This window comes from Panthera pardus, unplaced genomic scaffold (assembly GCF_024362965.1).
Source record: "Panthera pardus isolate Hobbes unplaced genomic scaffold, ASM2436296v1 HiC_scaffold_20, whole genome shotgun sequence".
NCBI lineage: Eukaryota > Metazoa > Chordata > Mammalia > Carnivora > Felidae > Panthera > Panthera pardus.
The window spans coordinates 57,340,703-57,356,014 of record NW_026526766.1 but is presented as its reverse complement, the minus strand read 5'-3'; the positions used below and the strand labels follow the sequence as shown (position 1 = coordinate 57,356,014).

The 15,312-nt window shown below is 42.0% G+C and overlaps 1 protein-coding gene across 2 annotated transcripts; it reads left to right on the top strand.

Annotated features, from left to right (window-relative positions):
- Window positions 1-8,117: 8,117 nt before the first annotated feature.
- LOC109270225 (olfactory receptor 2S2) lies at window positions 8,118-13,856 on the top strand. Of its 2 annotated transcripts, XM_053908644.1 has the most exons (2): window positions 8,118-8,127; window positions 12,907-13,856. In XM_053908644.1, the coding sequence occupies exons 1-2, from the start codon at window positions 8,118-8,120 to the stop codon at window positions 13,854-13,856; spliced, it is 960 nt and encodes a 319-aa protein (XP_053764619.1). The 2 variants fall into 2 exon arrangements, with proteins under 2 accessions (XP_053764619.1, XP_019310190.2); XM_019454645.2 differs by lacking the exon at window positions 8,118-8,127 and having other exon boundaries at window positions 12,897-13,856.
- The last annotated feature ends 1,456 nt before the right edge of the window (window positions 13,857-15,312 follow it).

The following is a 15,312-nucleotide window of genomic DNA, read 5'->3' as shown; positions in this document are numbered from 1 at the left end:
TTCTGTCCCTGGATAGCAGTGGCCTCCCATAGGTCATCAGAGTGATTTGGAAACAGAGATGTATTTAGGAGAATCAAATGAATTCTATTAATTTCCTGACCTAGCTTGACCAACCATGCAGCCAAGTGACCATCGTGGCATGACACTACATGGCAGCCAGATGGAGAAGAAGGTGATGTTCACCAGGAGACATCTAAGAGTCATCCACATGATTGGTGAGGAATTCTAAGCCAGTTCCCAATAGTCATCAATCTACAAGTCCAGCTAAAAGAATGAGTGGAATAGAAAACTTCTGTTAGCTCACATGAACTTTTAATCCAATAAGGAGGAAATAAGCTAACCATAAAACAAACAGCCTTTGCTGACAAAGAGTTATTGCAAAAAGATAGTTAAGCGCAGTGAAGAAAAGTCTCAGTGGAACTCGGGAGGCTACGGAGTCAATAAAACAAAAGCAGTTTGCCAAAGAGAAGCTAAAAGAAAAGGTGACTGGGAGATAAAAACATGACCCTAGGGGGAAAAATCCACATTATTTATCAAATAAAATTCAGTAGAAAGTATTTAAAAGTAGATAAAACAATGCTTAAAATGAATTTTTACATTAAAAATAACTTAAATTTCTCTCCTAGTCTTCAGAGGGAAAAAAAAGGGAGGGTTCAGTTATTCGAGAAAAGATGAGAGACATAAAAGATAGACCAAGGGGATCCATTATGTAATTCTTGAGGAGAAAACAGAGCAGATAAAAAGTAAATAGTAATTAAGGAGGAGAAAAAACATTCTGCTGAACAGATAAAAGTTTCATTCATAAAAGTTTCATGAATCACCAGGTAAGAATTGTAGCAAAAGACACACCTATATACAGTCGATACAAGGATAATTTTTGATTCTCATCTATGTTAAAATAATTCTATAGACTTTTCCACAGGAGAAAAGCATATTTTCTAACAAGGGATAGGAATCTGGCTGCCATTGGCCTGCTTTTCCGTCACCCTAAATGTAGATGCCAGTGGAACAAGGTTTTCTGAGTTCTCACAGAAATGGGCTGTGGGTCCTGAATTCTATGCACCCTGACCATTGCACAAATGTAAGACTTGAAAAGACATTTTTGGCACGTGCACACACAGAAAGCACGTACCCCTATAATCTCTTTCTGAAAAAGAAGTTTTATTTATAAAGTTCTCCCAACAAATGGTTTAAAATAAATAATTGAACGAATGTGACAGATATGGTATGTAAGACGCTAATGATCAAATGCTTAAGAATAATAAAGTCTAATGAACTCTTGATACCAAATTTGCCAAGACAAATATATGAATTATTAGAAAACACATAGAGGGAAACACTGATAACAAAGCAATGGTATAACTCCAGTTACAATTCTAGATGACTTTATTAAGCTGAGAAATTAAGAAAGAGAAGTAAAGGTACAACCCATTTAAGGTTTCATCTTATGAAGGATGTATCAGGAAGGGGAATCTTTTAAGTATAATTCACTGCATTGATACTGAAATACAACAAGTCTTAATATGCTTGTTGAAATTTTAAGAAAGACCAGTAGAAAAGCATTAGGATGAAGACTTTTGAAAGAATTAGAGGATTGTGAATGAACAAAAAAAGTTGATCAAATGAAAAAAAGTCATTTATTGAATCTGAGTAGATTAAAATCATTGTATATTAAACAAATGATACACATTACCCAGTTTTTAAAGGAGTTTCAGGGTTTCTAACATTAGGAATGTTAGATCTATTGCAACCGTTTTATTAATAGATTCAAGCAGAAAAAGTGATCTCATTGACAAATGTTGAGAAGTCATTTGATAACATTTAATATTTATTTCTGACTTTTTAAAAGTAGAGACTTGAATAGAGGAAACCACCCCTGACATGAAAGAAAATATCAGAACATCGGCCTGTACCATGTCTACAACTTGGATTAGAACACCCGCTTTCAATGTCTACATCATTCTGCAGAGTCTAGCTAATTAGATGAGACCAGAAAAATAAAGGACAAAAATAATGAAAAGAAGAAAAAGAAAAGAAAACTATTCACAGACATTGTTCAGCTACAAAAATCTTAATCAAATGTCAAAGCTATTAGAAGTAGTAAGAAAGTACACTAGAGTGGTTGTACATAATTCACAGCAGTCACAAAAATTTTTAAATACCTTGGGAAAATATATAAAGAAGTATGAAAGAACTATATGAATATCATGTATTTATAATCACACACGAACAGAAGAAATAAAGAAACAGTTTCATTTTGGAGGAAGGAAGTGCCCTGAATGTAAGCTTTAGGACATTTAACTATCCTCCAAGTGCTCTCATTCAAAGCCTTTCTCCCCCCTTGCCAACAGGTTGGGATGAGCCATGCTCCATTCACTTTCCCGTCCCTAGAGCAAGCACATGCTGTTAGTTGGGAAAGAAGGTTCAAGCTCAGGGCTTGGAGGCAAAGGTGAAGGCTCACTGACCTAAAGGTTACAGAAGCAAAGAAAACCAGCCTCAACTCAGCCCTTGCTTTTGGAGATAACCAAGGAGTCTAGAACAGACCACTGACAAATGGAGGTTTTCAGAGCTCTGCTTATGTGCTGATTAATTTCCACCTCATTACAACCAGTGACCATTTATCTCAGGTTAGGATGATGTCTTAAATCTTCAAGAGATTACAGCAGCCAATGAAAGTTATTACAAACATGATCAAATCAAGCAACACAGATAATCACAGATAACAGGTCAAGAATGTAATCACCCAAATAGCTTAAATCAGAGCATTTCAGATGCTGGACTGCAGGAAAGGACCAGGTGTGGAAACAGGACCTGACTGCTTCTTCCAACAGAATGCCAGGAAGGAATGTAGGAGTGGGGGAGGGGTTGCAGAGATGCTGTCCCAGCTGCAGGTTCCATGCTTACCTCTGGTGTTTGCAGAGTTGAACTGAGTGTCCCTCAAAATTCTTTAATGGTATCAAGGTAAGTATTATGAGGGTCAAACAAAATTTGATCCATACCCAGATTTGGCTAAAGGTTGCAAATTTGCAATGTCCACTATAAGCACTCATAAGACACACCTGAACCCCCTAAGAATGCCATCACAGAGGTCAGCTATATCCTGTACTGTGCACCTATTATTTTGGGTGTTGGGGGGAACTGCTCACTCTCACTCTTATGTGATTCTAATGAGGCTGCCAATCATAGTACACCAGCTCTTGGCACAGCAGTCGGGTCTAATGGAAGTCATGTAACCTAAGTCAAACTAACCGGAGCCATTCCTCAGGAAATTTCTAATTGGAGCATGCAGAGAAAGGGTCTTGTATTAGCTTTCTATGCTGCATGGAGGATCATCACTAACTTAGTGGCTTAAAACAACACACATTTATAATCTTGCAGTTTTGTTAGTCAGGAGTTCAACCAAGTCCTCCACAAGGCTGCAGTGTAGGTGTTGGCCAGGGCTCAGTTCTCACCTGGAGACTCAAACAGAAGAATGTGAATTAGGCTGTTGACAACTCTCTTCCCTATCACATGAGGAAATCTGTCCACCAGCGTTTAAAGTGAAGCCAGGAAAAAACAAGTAGAGATAAGAAACAGATGGAGAGACCCAGGGTCCTAATGACATGTAGAGTCCCTAATTCCAGCTATGCCTGAGACTGAATCCACCCTTGAACTTCTCAGTTGTATGAACATTAAAGTTCTTTTAGGGATTAAGCCAGTTGGAATAAGTTTTCTATCTAGCAGCCTAGGAAGTCTTAACAATTACAAAGCCCAGAGAAAAGCATCTTTATATGGTCTCCCTCTCTTGCTGACCACTGCATTCTCCACCTGCAATTCTACATTTATATAACATGGTAGGTCATTCTCGGTTGAGATACAAGAAACTGCAAACCAGTCTTGGTCAAATCCCAGGCTCTTTTTCAAATAAAAGAAAAGGAATAAACTCCTTTCAGGCCTATACTATCCATGAACATAGATGCAAAATCCTAAATTGAATGTGGCATCAGAGGAGGCTGAGCAAGGACATGGGACTTTTTTTTTTTTTAACATTTATTTTTGAGAGACAGAGAGAGAGCACAAGCACAGGAAGGGCAGAGAGAGAGGCAGACACCGAATCCAAAGCAGGCTCCAAGCTCTGAGCTGTCGGCACAGGCCCGACATGGGGCTCAAACTCACAAACTGCAAGATCATGACCGAGCCGAAGTCAGACGCTTAACCAACTGAGCCACCCAGGAGCCCCAGAGACATGGGACTTTTATCTCCGTTAAGTTGTAAAAAAATCTCCACTTTGCAGTATCAGTGGAGAGCATGTGGGAAGCCTAGACTTTCATCCCCAACCCTGCATAATGAGGTGCCCCTTTTCCTTCCCACTTGGGTGGTATCAGAGAGGGTCTAAAGGAGAGTCAGGACTTGTGCCTATGGTAATGAGGCCACCCTTCTTATGGTGTCAGTGGAGGACATGGGAGTAGTAACTATATACCCTTGCCCCTGCCAGCCAGGAAGGAATCAATCAGCAGAGCCCTAGTGGGGAGCTGAAATTCATCCTCTCTAGCAGCAAGGGGGATCTCCTCCACCAGGGAAGGACAGGCTGGTTCAATAAGCAAAGATCAGTCCATGCAATCTATCGTATTAACAAGCTAAATTAAAAAAAAAAAAAAACTGACATGAGTGAAACAGGAAAAGCATTTGAAAAACCAATGCCCATTCATGGTGAAAAACAAAACAAACAAACAAACAAACAAAACCTTTCAGCATTGAATTGGAGGTCCCAGCCAGTGCAGTAGGGCAAGACACAAGTCTAACAATTTTGAAGGAAGAAAAAAACTTTCATTGTTCACTGGTGTTATTATTGCCTACTATATAGAAAATCTAAAATAACTTGAAGATATATTATAAATATTTAAAAGAGTTGGGGCGCCTGGGTGGCTCAGTCAGTTAAGCATCTGGCTTCAGCTCAGGTCATGATCTCGCAGTTTACAAGTTTGAGCCCCACACTGGGATCTCTGCTGACAGCTCAGAGCCTGGAGCCTGCTTCAGATTCTGTGTCTCCCTCTCTCTCTGCCCCTCCCTCACTCAGGCTCTGTCTCTCTCTAGCAAATAAATAAAACCATTAAAAGAATTTTATATATATATATATATAAAAAAAAAAAGAAGGGGCGCCTGGGTGGCTCAGTCGGTTAAGCGTCTGACTTTGGCTCAGGTCATGATCTCACGGTCCGTGAGTTCGAGCCCTGCGTCAGGCTCTGTGCTGACAGCTCAGAGCCTGGAGCCTGTTTCAGATTCTGTGTCTCCCTCTCTCTGCCCCTCCCCTGTTCACGCTCTGTCTCTCTCTGTCTCAAAAATAAATAAACGTTAAAAAAAAAAAAAAGAATTTTATAAATATTTAAAAGAGTTTAGCAAGGTTCCTCAACACTAAATCAATACACAAAAACAAATATTGTATTTCTATATTCTACCAACAGATTATGAAATATTTTTAAAGACATAAAGAAATATAAATATATGTATTGGGGTGCCTAGGTGGCTCAGTCAGTTAAGCATCCAACTTCAGCTCAGATCATGACCTCATGGTTCATGGGTCCGAGCCCTGTTTTGGGATCTGTGCTGACAGGTTGGAGCCTGGAGACTGTTTCGGATTCTGTGTCTCCCTCTCTTTCTGCCCCTCCCCCACTCATGTTCTGTCTCTCTCTCTCTCTCTCTCTCAAAAATAAATAAGCATTTTAAAAAATTAAAAAAATATATATGTATTTATATATTTAAATATAAAAAATTAATATATTTATGTTAAAATATAAATATCCTCATACAGGGTTAAATCTGACAAAAGATCTCCAAGACCTTCATGCATAAAAGTATAAATTATAACATGTTTTGAACAATATTAAAACAGAGAAATATTTCCATTTAATGGGTTGGAAAATTCAATATTATGGAGATATTAGTTCCCCTCAAATTGATCTATAGAATAAATGTAAAACCAATTTATACATTCCTAAAACAATTACTGTAGAATTCAAGAAGTTGGGTCCATAATTTATATAGAAGAACAACGAACTAAAAACAGCCATCACACATTTGAAGAAGTATTGGGTGGGGATAAAGGGACTCACCCTACAAGATATCAAAGTATACTAAAAAGCAATATTAATTAGGGCAGTGTGGCATCAACACAGGAACAGACAGGTAAGCCATTTGGAAAAGAATAGAGATCCCAGAAATGAACCCTTTCATGTTTGGACATTTGATGTATAACCGAGAGGCTATTACAGATCACTAGAGAAAGGCTGGGTCACAGATGTAGGCAGGACAATTGGACGTATGTGTACCAAGGAGAAGTATATAAAATATTTATAGCAGCATTCAACTAGGAGGCAACCCAATTATCCTTTGAAGTAGAATGTATAAATAAACTGTGCTGCATTCATATAATGGAATTTAGCAATACAAATTAATGAATTTAGCTACACTTGTAAATATGAATGAGCCTCACAAACATGATATTGACAGAAGAAGCAAGTTAAAAAGAATAACTACAAGCAATTGAATTGATACGGAGTTTAGAAAGAGGAAAGCCTAAACTATACTGTTTAAGGATGTATACACAGATGATAAAACTCATGAAAAACGAGGAAATGATTATAACTAAAATTGGAATGTGGCTGTCTCTGGGAGGAGAGGGAGAGGATGGACAGGGAAAGAATACCCAGGGAGCTTCCAAGGTACTGGCAGTGTTCTACTCCTTAAATTAGGAGATCATTGCTTTCTTTTATTCTTTCAATTAAAAATATGTGTTTTATATACTTTCATATGCATTTACATGTGTGTGCTATATTTCACATTTTAAATTGTTTTAAATATCTAAAGTATTAAATAGTACAATGTGATATCACTTCTCATCTTTAATTTTTTTTTTAACGTTTATTTATTTTTGAGACAGAGAGAGACAGAGCATGAACGGGGGAGGGTCAGAGAGAGAGGGAGACACAGAATCTGAAACAGGCTCCAGGCTCTGAGCTGTCAGCACAGAGCCCGACATGGGGCTCGAACTCACGGACCGTGAGATCATGACCTGAGCCGAAGTCGGCCGCTTAACTGACCGAGCCACCCAGGCGCCCCCACTTCTCATCTTTAAATTGGCAAAGACCAAAAGAAGTTCTTGAGACAGCAAAGTAATATGTTATCAGAGGGTGGAAAACAGACATTCTCATAAGCTGATCGTAGGAATTTGTAAACTTGTCAATATTACAAATGTACATAAACAAGTATGTTTTTACCACATGTGCTAAATTATGAATATGCAAAGATATTTGTTGTAACATTGACTGTAATAGCATAAGATGGGGAAAAACTGGAAGATCTAAAAGTCTATCAATATTAGATTGGTTAATTAAATGATGACACATTCTTAACACTGGAATACATACAGCCATTTAAAAGAATGAGGCAGGGATGCCTGGGTGGCTCAGTTGATTGAGTGTCTGACTTTGGCTAGGTCATGATCTCACAGTTTGTGGGTTTGAACCCTGCTTTGCACTGACAGATTCTCTGTTTCCCTCTCTCTGTGTCCCTCCTCCACTCATGTTATCTCTCTCTCTCAAAAATAAATAAACATGAGAAAGAGAAAGAAAGAAAGGAAGGAAGGAAGGAAGGAAGGAAGGAAGGAAGGAAGGAAGGAAAGAAGAAATATAAAACATGTATAAAAATGATATATTTTCCAGATATATAGCTCCAATATATATTAACTGAGAAAATCATGATATTAAAACAGTGTATATTTGTGCAAAATTTGTCACTGTCTTCATATCTTGCTTTTCTCACTGATCAATATCCATAGAATATTTCTGGGAAAAAAAGGCATACAAGAAATTGCTAATATTGGTTGTCTCAAAGGAACATAACTAGGTGACGAGAAAGAGACTTAATTTTTATTATACATTCTTCTATACCTTTTACATTTTGTTTCAGGTACAAGTAATGCCTACTAATGTGGTGATAATCATGAGGAAGAGGAGGAGGAGGATATCCAATGATGATAAAGAGAATCAGATGTATTGAGACTGAAATACCAGCTCTGGATTTTACAAGAGATGTGGTCTTTGCTAAACTGTTTAACTTTTTAAATTAAAAATTTTTAAGTTATGGGAGAAAGTATTTGCAAACAACATATTTGATAATATATTCGGTTAATATCCAAAATATATAAAGAACACATATAACTCAACATCAAAAAAACTCCCACAAATAATTGGATTAAAAGTGGGCAGAGGACCTGAATAGACATTTCTCCAAAGATGGCCTACAGATGGCTAACGGACACATGAAACGGTGCTCAACATCACTCATCATCAGGGCAATGCAAATTAAACCCACCATGAGATACCACCTCACACCTGTCAGAATGCCCAGGATCAAAAAGACAAGAAAAGACACCTGCTGGAGAGGAAGTGGAGAACGTCTTAAAACCAGTGTTTGTGAAGCGTTCGTCACAGTGACTGGCACAAGGGAGCCGCTCAACGAACGCAGCCAATCCTGCTACTGCTGTTAGACATTTATCCTGCTTCCCCATTCTCGATATCTAGGACTTCGACATAGGGACAAAGTACGCCGTCCCTGAATCGAGCACTGGCTTCTCTGAGACCCCAGGGAAAGCTCTGGAGGAAGCCAGCATCTGCTGTATGCTCTTGTCCATCTCCCCTTGACCGTGTCCCAGTCGTTACCTCTAATTGGGACAGGGTGTGTGGTCCCTGGAGGCCCCAGGTATGCTTAGGGCCTGTACCCCGTGCACATTTGACATTCCAAACTTTAAATTGCTTCTGGGACTAAAAGAGTCCCTGTAGAGTTCACAGCTGCTGCCCGAGGACTCCTTTCACTGCTGGGGAAGATGTACCATTGGGATTTCTGTGTCTCAGACCAGGATGACATGTGTTCTCCACAAAGAGTCCTTAACTGAGACACGCGGTCAGCCTGCACAGCTAGGAGGAAGGATGGGAGAGAAACACCAGCAGGGGCTAACATTGCCGTAGGGATTTAGCGGAGAGAAGAAGAAAGAGGGTCTCAGAGGTCAAGGAAATCCAGCAGGGGAGTGTCTGGGGTCTTTCTCTGGCATCCAGGGTCTGGCCCAGGGCACAGTGTGGAGTTGAGAACTGTGTCTGGGATCAGGAGACTCAGACAAGTGGCTGCAAGCAGGATGCAGGTAGGGAGCACTGGGCTGTGGTGGGGACAGAAGTGGTGGCCATGACTTTTGCCGAGCATTTTCCAAAGATGGACTTTCCTCCCCACCCTGCCTCTGCTCTAAGAAACTTCCAGCTGCAACTGACTATGAGCAGCAGATGCTGGAGCGGGGAGGAGCAGCTGAGGCTAAGCCCAGGCAGTCCCTCGTGCTCTACAGAGCTCACCAGTGACCAAGCCCCTGCCTTGACACTGCTGCTCAGTCCTCCCCGGGAGGAGCCCAGAGCCCAGGGAAAGAGGCAGCCATGTTCCCATCCCCATCCTGCTGAGATTTCCCGGAAGACTGAACCTTCCTCAGGGTCAGAGGGTGAGCAAGACAGGCAAGCTGGGACCCAACCCTGTCTGATTCCCATTCCGTGGCTAGTTCTTTCCATTTTTCTCACTTTCTTCCTATAGATACAGTAGTTTCCTCTTTTACACAGGGGATACATCCCAAGACCCCCAGTAGATCCCTGAAACCGCAGATAGTACTGAACCCTGTGTATACTGTTTCTTCCTATACGCACATGCTTATGATGAAGTTTAATTTATAAATCTGGCACAGTGAGAAATTAACAATAACCAGTAATAAAATAGAACAATTGTAACAAAATATTATAATAAAAGTTATGTGAATGTGGTCTTTCTCTCAAAATATCTTATTATGCTGCACAACTGCCCCCCCCCCCCGTTCTTCTTCTGATGATGCAAGATGATAAAATGCCCACACGATGAGATGAAGTGAGGTGAGTGACCTAGGTGTTGTGAGGCTACTACCGACCTGACCATACTCAGAAAGACCATCTTCTGCTTCCAGACCACACCTGGAGGTGGTGGTGGGGCAGGAAGTGAAACTTCTGAATGCAAAATGTCGGTAAGTAAGACGGGGGGGCGGGGGTATTACTGTACTGAGAATTTTTTCCCCAAATACAATTTGTGCCCATAATATTAGAAAACTGGATAATACTGAAGAGGTAAAAGAGGAATGCCCTCCCCTAGTGATTCTTCTATAATTTCTTTTGAGTCACTTTTATCAACATATATTATTCACCTAATTGAGATCATAACAGTGTGTACAATTTTGTATTCTCCCTTTGAATTTATTGTTGTAATGTAATGATGTAATAGTGTAAAAATTATAAATGTAACTTTAATGTCTAACATTCCATTATATAAAGCGGTATCATTAGGTATTTATTGGTAGACAGTTATTTTTTTTCCTATGTTCATTCACAAATATGGCTGTGATAAATGCCTTTATGAGAGATACCGGCCCTCCACTCATTGAATCATTAGAACTTTCTCCCAGGGGTGGAACTGCTGAGTTATGTGGGCTTTCCAGGTTTTTCCTTTTCCTGGGCAAACTGCTCTCCAGAGAGGCCATAGAACAGTGTATAGAGGCAGTATGATGGTTTATGGGCTCCTAACTACCTTGTGTTCCCTTCCCTTCCTCGCTCTCCCAGGTGGACATCTGCCCGCTGGGGCTGTAGGTGTCAGAGCTCCTGGTTTTCTTCCATCCCAACTCTCCTCCAAAGCCTGATACAGCCCTATTTCCAGCTGGCCATATCTTGATGGGAGACCAACCATTCAGATCTCCCCACCATGTGTGCTCATGAGCACACACACACACACACACACACCATACCACACACGCAAAGGAGCAGGCAGTCACCTTCACCAAAGTCTGAGCCCGGCCTGGTGAGGACGGTGCTGAGCAATCCATGACAGAGTTGGGACACTCTGGAGAGCACCTGTTCAGCCTTTTCATGATGCACATGGGAAACAGGCTTAGGGACTTGCTCCAGCCACCCAGAACACCCATGTCACGGGCAGAGGCAGGTCCCAGAGCTCTGGGCTCAGTGCACAAGATCTTCCTAGTCATTCTGTTCACTCCAATTGAACCAGCTTTCATTCAGCACTGCTCCATGCTGGGCACTAGGACTTCCATGGCTGCAGCTCTCACACGGGGCAAATCCCGTGCAGCAGTCATGTCCACAGCACATCGTTCACGGGCAGACGCTTCTGTGTGCACAGCCCCAGCTCGTGGGCGTAGACAGGATGGCTTCTCTAACAGAAGCCACTGCCCTTGGCCTCTGAAATCACAGCATATCCCTGTCACTATGGAATCCTGCTTGTGGCATCAACTGTAATGTTTACTTTTCATTTTCTGGAAAGGCTGGGAGAGCCACTGGGAGGAGTGGGAGATAAGCTGAGGCAGAATTCCATGGTGAAGCAGCTTACACACACACACACACACACACACACACACACACACACACCATTGCAATTAAGAAAGAGCTATAGAAATATTATGAATGAGGATTCTGAATATAGAGTCTGGGCAATTGCAGCTGAGAGCCTGGAAATCCTCTCTACAAAGGCAGACAGGTCTTCCCATAGCTAGCTGCTTGTGTAGAACACAAGAATGGAGGCAGAGAGCCAGAATATTACCCAAGAATAAAGTATAAACATAAAAGGACAAAGAAAAAACATTCCGTAGTCACCCCTGGCTAAGAATGTCACCAGGATTCTAATGAGCTGGGATTAGAAGTCAATGCCACATAACCTGCTGTCTGATGACTGTAGTCAGCATGGTTATTAAGAATTGTGTTAACTGGCCAGTGAGCTGCAAGTTGCCATTCCATAGTGTGGGTTCCATCACTCCAGTCAATCCTTGTGTTGGCTTCATAAAGTTCTGCCCCCTAAGGAACCTCCCCCCAATTTCTATTAGTGTGTGTGAAAATAGGCAGATCCCAGTTCAGATGACAGTCAAGTCTGTGTTGCTGAGGCTGGGCAGGCTGAGGAAGCAATCCTCGTCATGGCTGAGCCTTTACCTAAGCTTCATTCTGTCTGGATGTGGGTTAACACTTTTATACAAGTTGCTTCCAAACGTTAATAAAGTTTACAGAAGCTTAAAACTTTGCCCATTCTAAGAATTGGATCAGCTTGGGGATTCTCCTCTCTGAGAACCTAAGAGAGCCCAGATTAGGTGAAATTTCTATAGAAAGAAATAATTTACAGCATTTTCCAGCTGTTGATCATAAAACAGAGGAAATGTCCTCCTTGACTGGGGATTAGCTCTACTGGGCTCCAGTCCTGCCTCTATCAGCACCTTGCTCAGAAGACTCAGACAGGTCACACCCCTCTCTGGGCCTCAGTTGCTTTTTCGGGCCATGAGAGGATGAAGCATCAGAAAAACCCCTCGCACACAGTCGGCTGGAATATTTGAGGCTTTTCCTTGGTGCTAGTCTACTCTAAGCTCTGTTGTGTTCCACCCCCGACCCTCTCTCATCTAAAAGCTAAGGACAGGGGCACCTGGGTGGCTCAGTCGGTTGGGCGTCCGACTTCAGCTCAGGTCATGATCTCACTGTCCATGAGTTCGACCCCACGTCGGGCTCTGTGCTGACAGCTCAGAGCCTGGAGCCTGCTTCCGATTCTGTGTCTCCCTCTCTCTGGCCCTCCCCCACTCACACTCTGTCTCACTCTCTCTCTCAAAAATAAATAAACATTTAAAAAAAAAAATAAAAAATAAATAAAATAAAAGCTAAGGACACTCCCACTTACTGTCTCTTACAGCCATTTTTCTCTTACACACACATGCTCTCCTCTTATGTAGCACAGACTTGATGGCATACTAGATGCCTGAGACTCTTCTCAAGAAAGCCTGATGTGCTGCTTTTGTACTTTGCTGATGACAGAAGGGATATCACATGGAAAAAGCCAACTGGTCCTCCCCCGTGGTGGGGTTCATTCTCCTGGGACTCTCAGCCCACCCAAGGCTGGAGAAAACATTCTTTGTGCTCATCCTGTCTATGTATCTGGTGATCCTGCTGGGCAATGGGGTCCTCATCCTGGTGACCATCCTTGACTCCCGCCTGCACACACCCATGTACTTCTTCCTGGGGAACCTCTCCTTCCTGGACATCTGCTACACAACCTCTTCCATCCCTCTAGTCCTGGACGGCTTCCTCACTCCCAGGAAAACCATTTCCTTCTCAGGCTGTGCCATGCAGATGTTCCTCTCCTTTGCCATGGGAGCCACAGAGTGTGTGCTCCTGGGCATGATGGCATTTGATCGCTATGTGGCCATCTGTAACCCCTTGAGGTACCCTGTGGTCATGAGCAGGTCTGTCTATGTATCCATGGCTGTCAGCTCCTGGACAATTGGTGGGGCTGCTTCCGTGGTACACACATCCCTGACGATTCAGCTGCCTTTCTGCGGGAACAACGTCATCAACCACCTTGCCTGTGAGATCCTGGCTGTCCTGAAGTTGGCCTGTGTTGACATCTCCATCAATGTGATCAGCATGGGAGTGACAAATGTGATCTTCCTGGGGGTCCCAGTTCTGTTCATCTCTGTCTCTTATGTCTTCATCATCGCTACCATCCTGAGGATCCCTTCAGCTGAGGGGAGGAAAAAGGCCTTTTCTACCTGCTCTGCCCACCTCACTGTGGTGGTCATCTTCTATGGGACCTTATTTTTCATGTACAGGAAGCCCAAGTCTAAGGATCCCCTGGGGGCAGACAAAGAGGACCTTTCAGATAAGCTCATCCCTCTCTTCTATGGGGTGGTCACCCCCATGCTCAACCCCGTCATCTACAGCCTCAGGAACAAGGACGTGAAGGCTGCTGTGAGGAACCTGGTGGCTCAGAAATACTTCACCCAGTGATGGAGGAGGGGTCCTCTGTGGTTCCTACCTCCAAGGGAGCAAGGGTTTTGATCATTGCAGCTGCCACTCAAAAGCCAGGTGATGTTAACTGAAATGATCTCTTGCCCTCTAGTTCATTTTCAGGGATTGTGTAACTTTTCAGATTGTGTCTTCTGAGTTTTAGCCAGATATCTGAGAGCTTCAACAGATGCCAGGCAATAAATCGCTAATGTAATGTACAAAGACATTCTGAACACATCCTAAAACCGAGGAGAAAGGGACCATTAGGGCAAGCCGAATAGCCCATACTGTGTCTGAGCTACACAGTCAGTACACACAGGTGAGAGGGCTCTCACAGCAACTTTTTCATCCCTACTGAACTCCCCAGGACAGCCAGGAACAAGGAGGAAGTGGACATTTTCATTATTAGACTCAGTTTGCCTGAAATACTAAGAGGAGACAAAAACAAGGTCTCCAGACAGAGGGCTTTTGAGTGGAAATAATCTAGCCTGATGAACTGAATTGCTTTTTAGCTATGAGAAAATTGAGGCTTATTTTTTCTCAATGCATTTCACATTATGAAACACTTCTTCTAAGTTAAATTCAAGGAGTGTAGAGTTTGAATTTGATGTTTACCACTTATACAATTCCCAACAGAAAAGCTAGTTTTCTGTTAGATAATAACTCAGATTCTGGAAGAGAGGGAGAGACAGGGTGGGAGAGGAGAGAAAGGAAGGAAGGAAGGAAGGAAGGAAGGAAGGAAGGAAGGAAAGAAAGAAAGAAAGAAAGAAAGAAAGAAAGAAAGAAAGAAGGAAAGAAGGAAGGAAGAGGAAGGAAGGAAGGAAGGAAAGAAGGAAGGAAGGAAAGAAGGAAGGAAAGAAGGGAGGGAAGGAAGGAAGGAAGGAAGGAAGGAAGGAAGGAAAGAAGGAAGGAAGGAAAGAAGGAAGGAAAGAAGGAAGGAAGGAAGGAAGGAAGGAAGGAAGGAAGGTAAGGAGGAAGGAAAGGAGGGAGGAAAGGAGGGAGGAAAGGAGGGAGGAAGTAAGGAGACAGATAAATAGAGGCTAAAATTAATTGAAGAGTTAGTGGGGTAAAATTTGACACATTTCTTTGTTCCAGAACTTCTCAAAGTCTTTAATATGTAAAATACACCGTGAATGTCCAAGAGATGTAAAATCTGTAGCTTTTCTGAGCCTCCATAGCTCAGCACAATAAACACTGGGAAGCATTTTCTTACCTATGACCTTGGGCAGGTTGCTTAATCTTTCTCAGTCTATTTCTTCATATTTTAAAACCTAACCATTTGATTTTAGACAAATTAGATAAGATACTATATAAATGAGTACTTATTTATGGTAAACTCAATAGAACCACTGATGGTAGTGGTCGTACCATGAATGCTGCATAGTGCTGTGTACCATGTGGAAATGAGCCAGACATTGTTCCTTTCTAGAACAATAGACAGAAGATGAATGAGAGT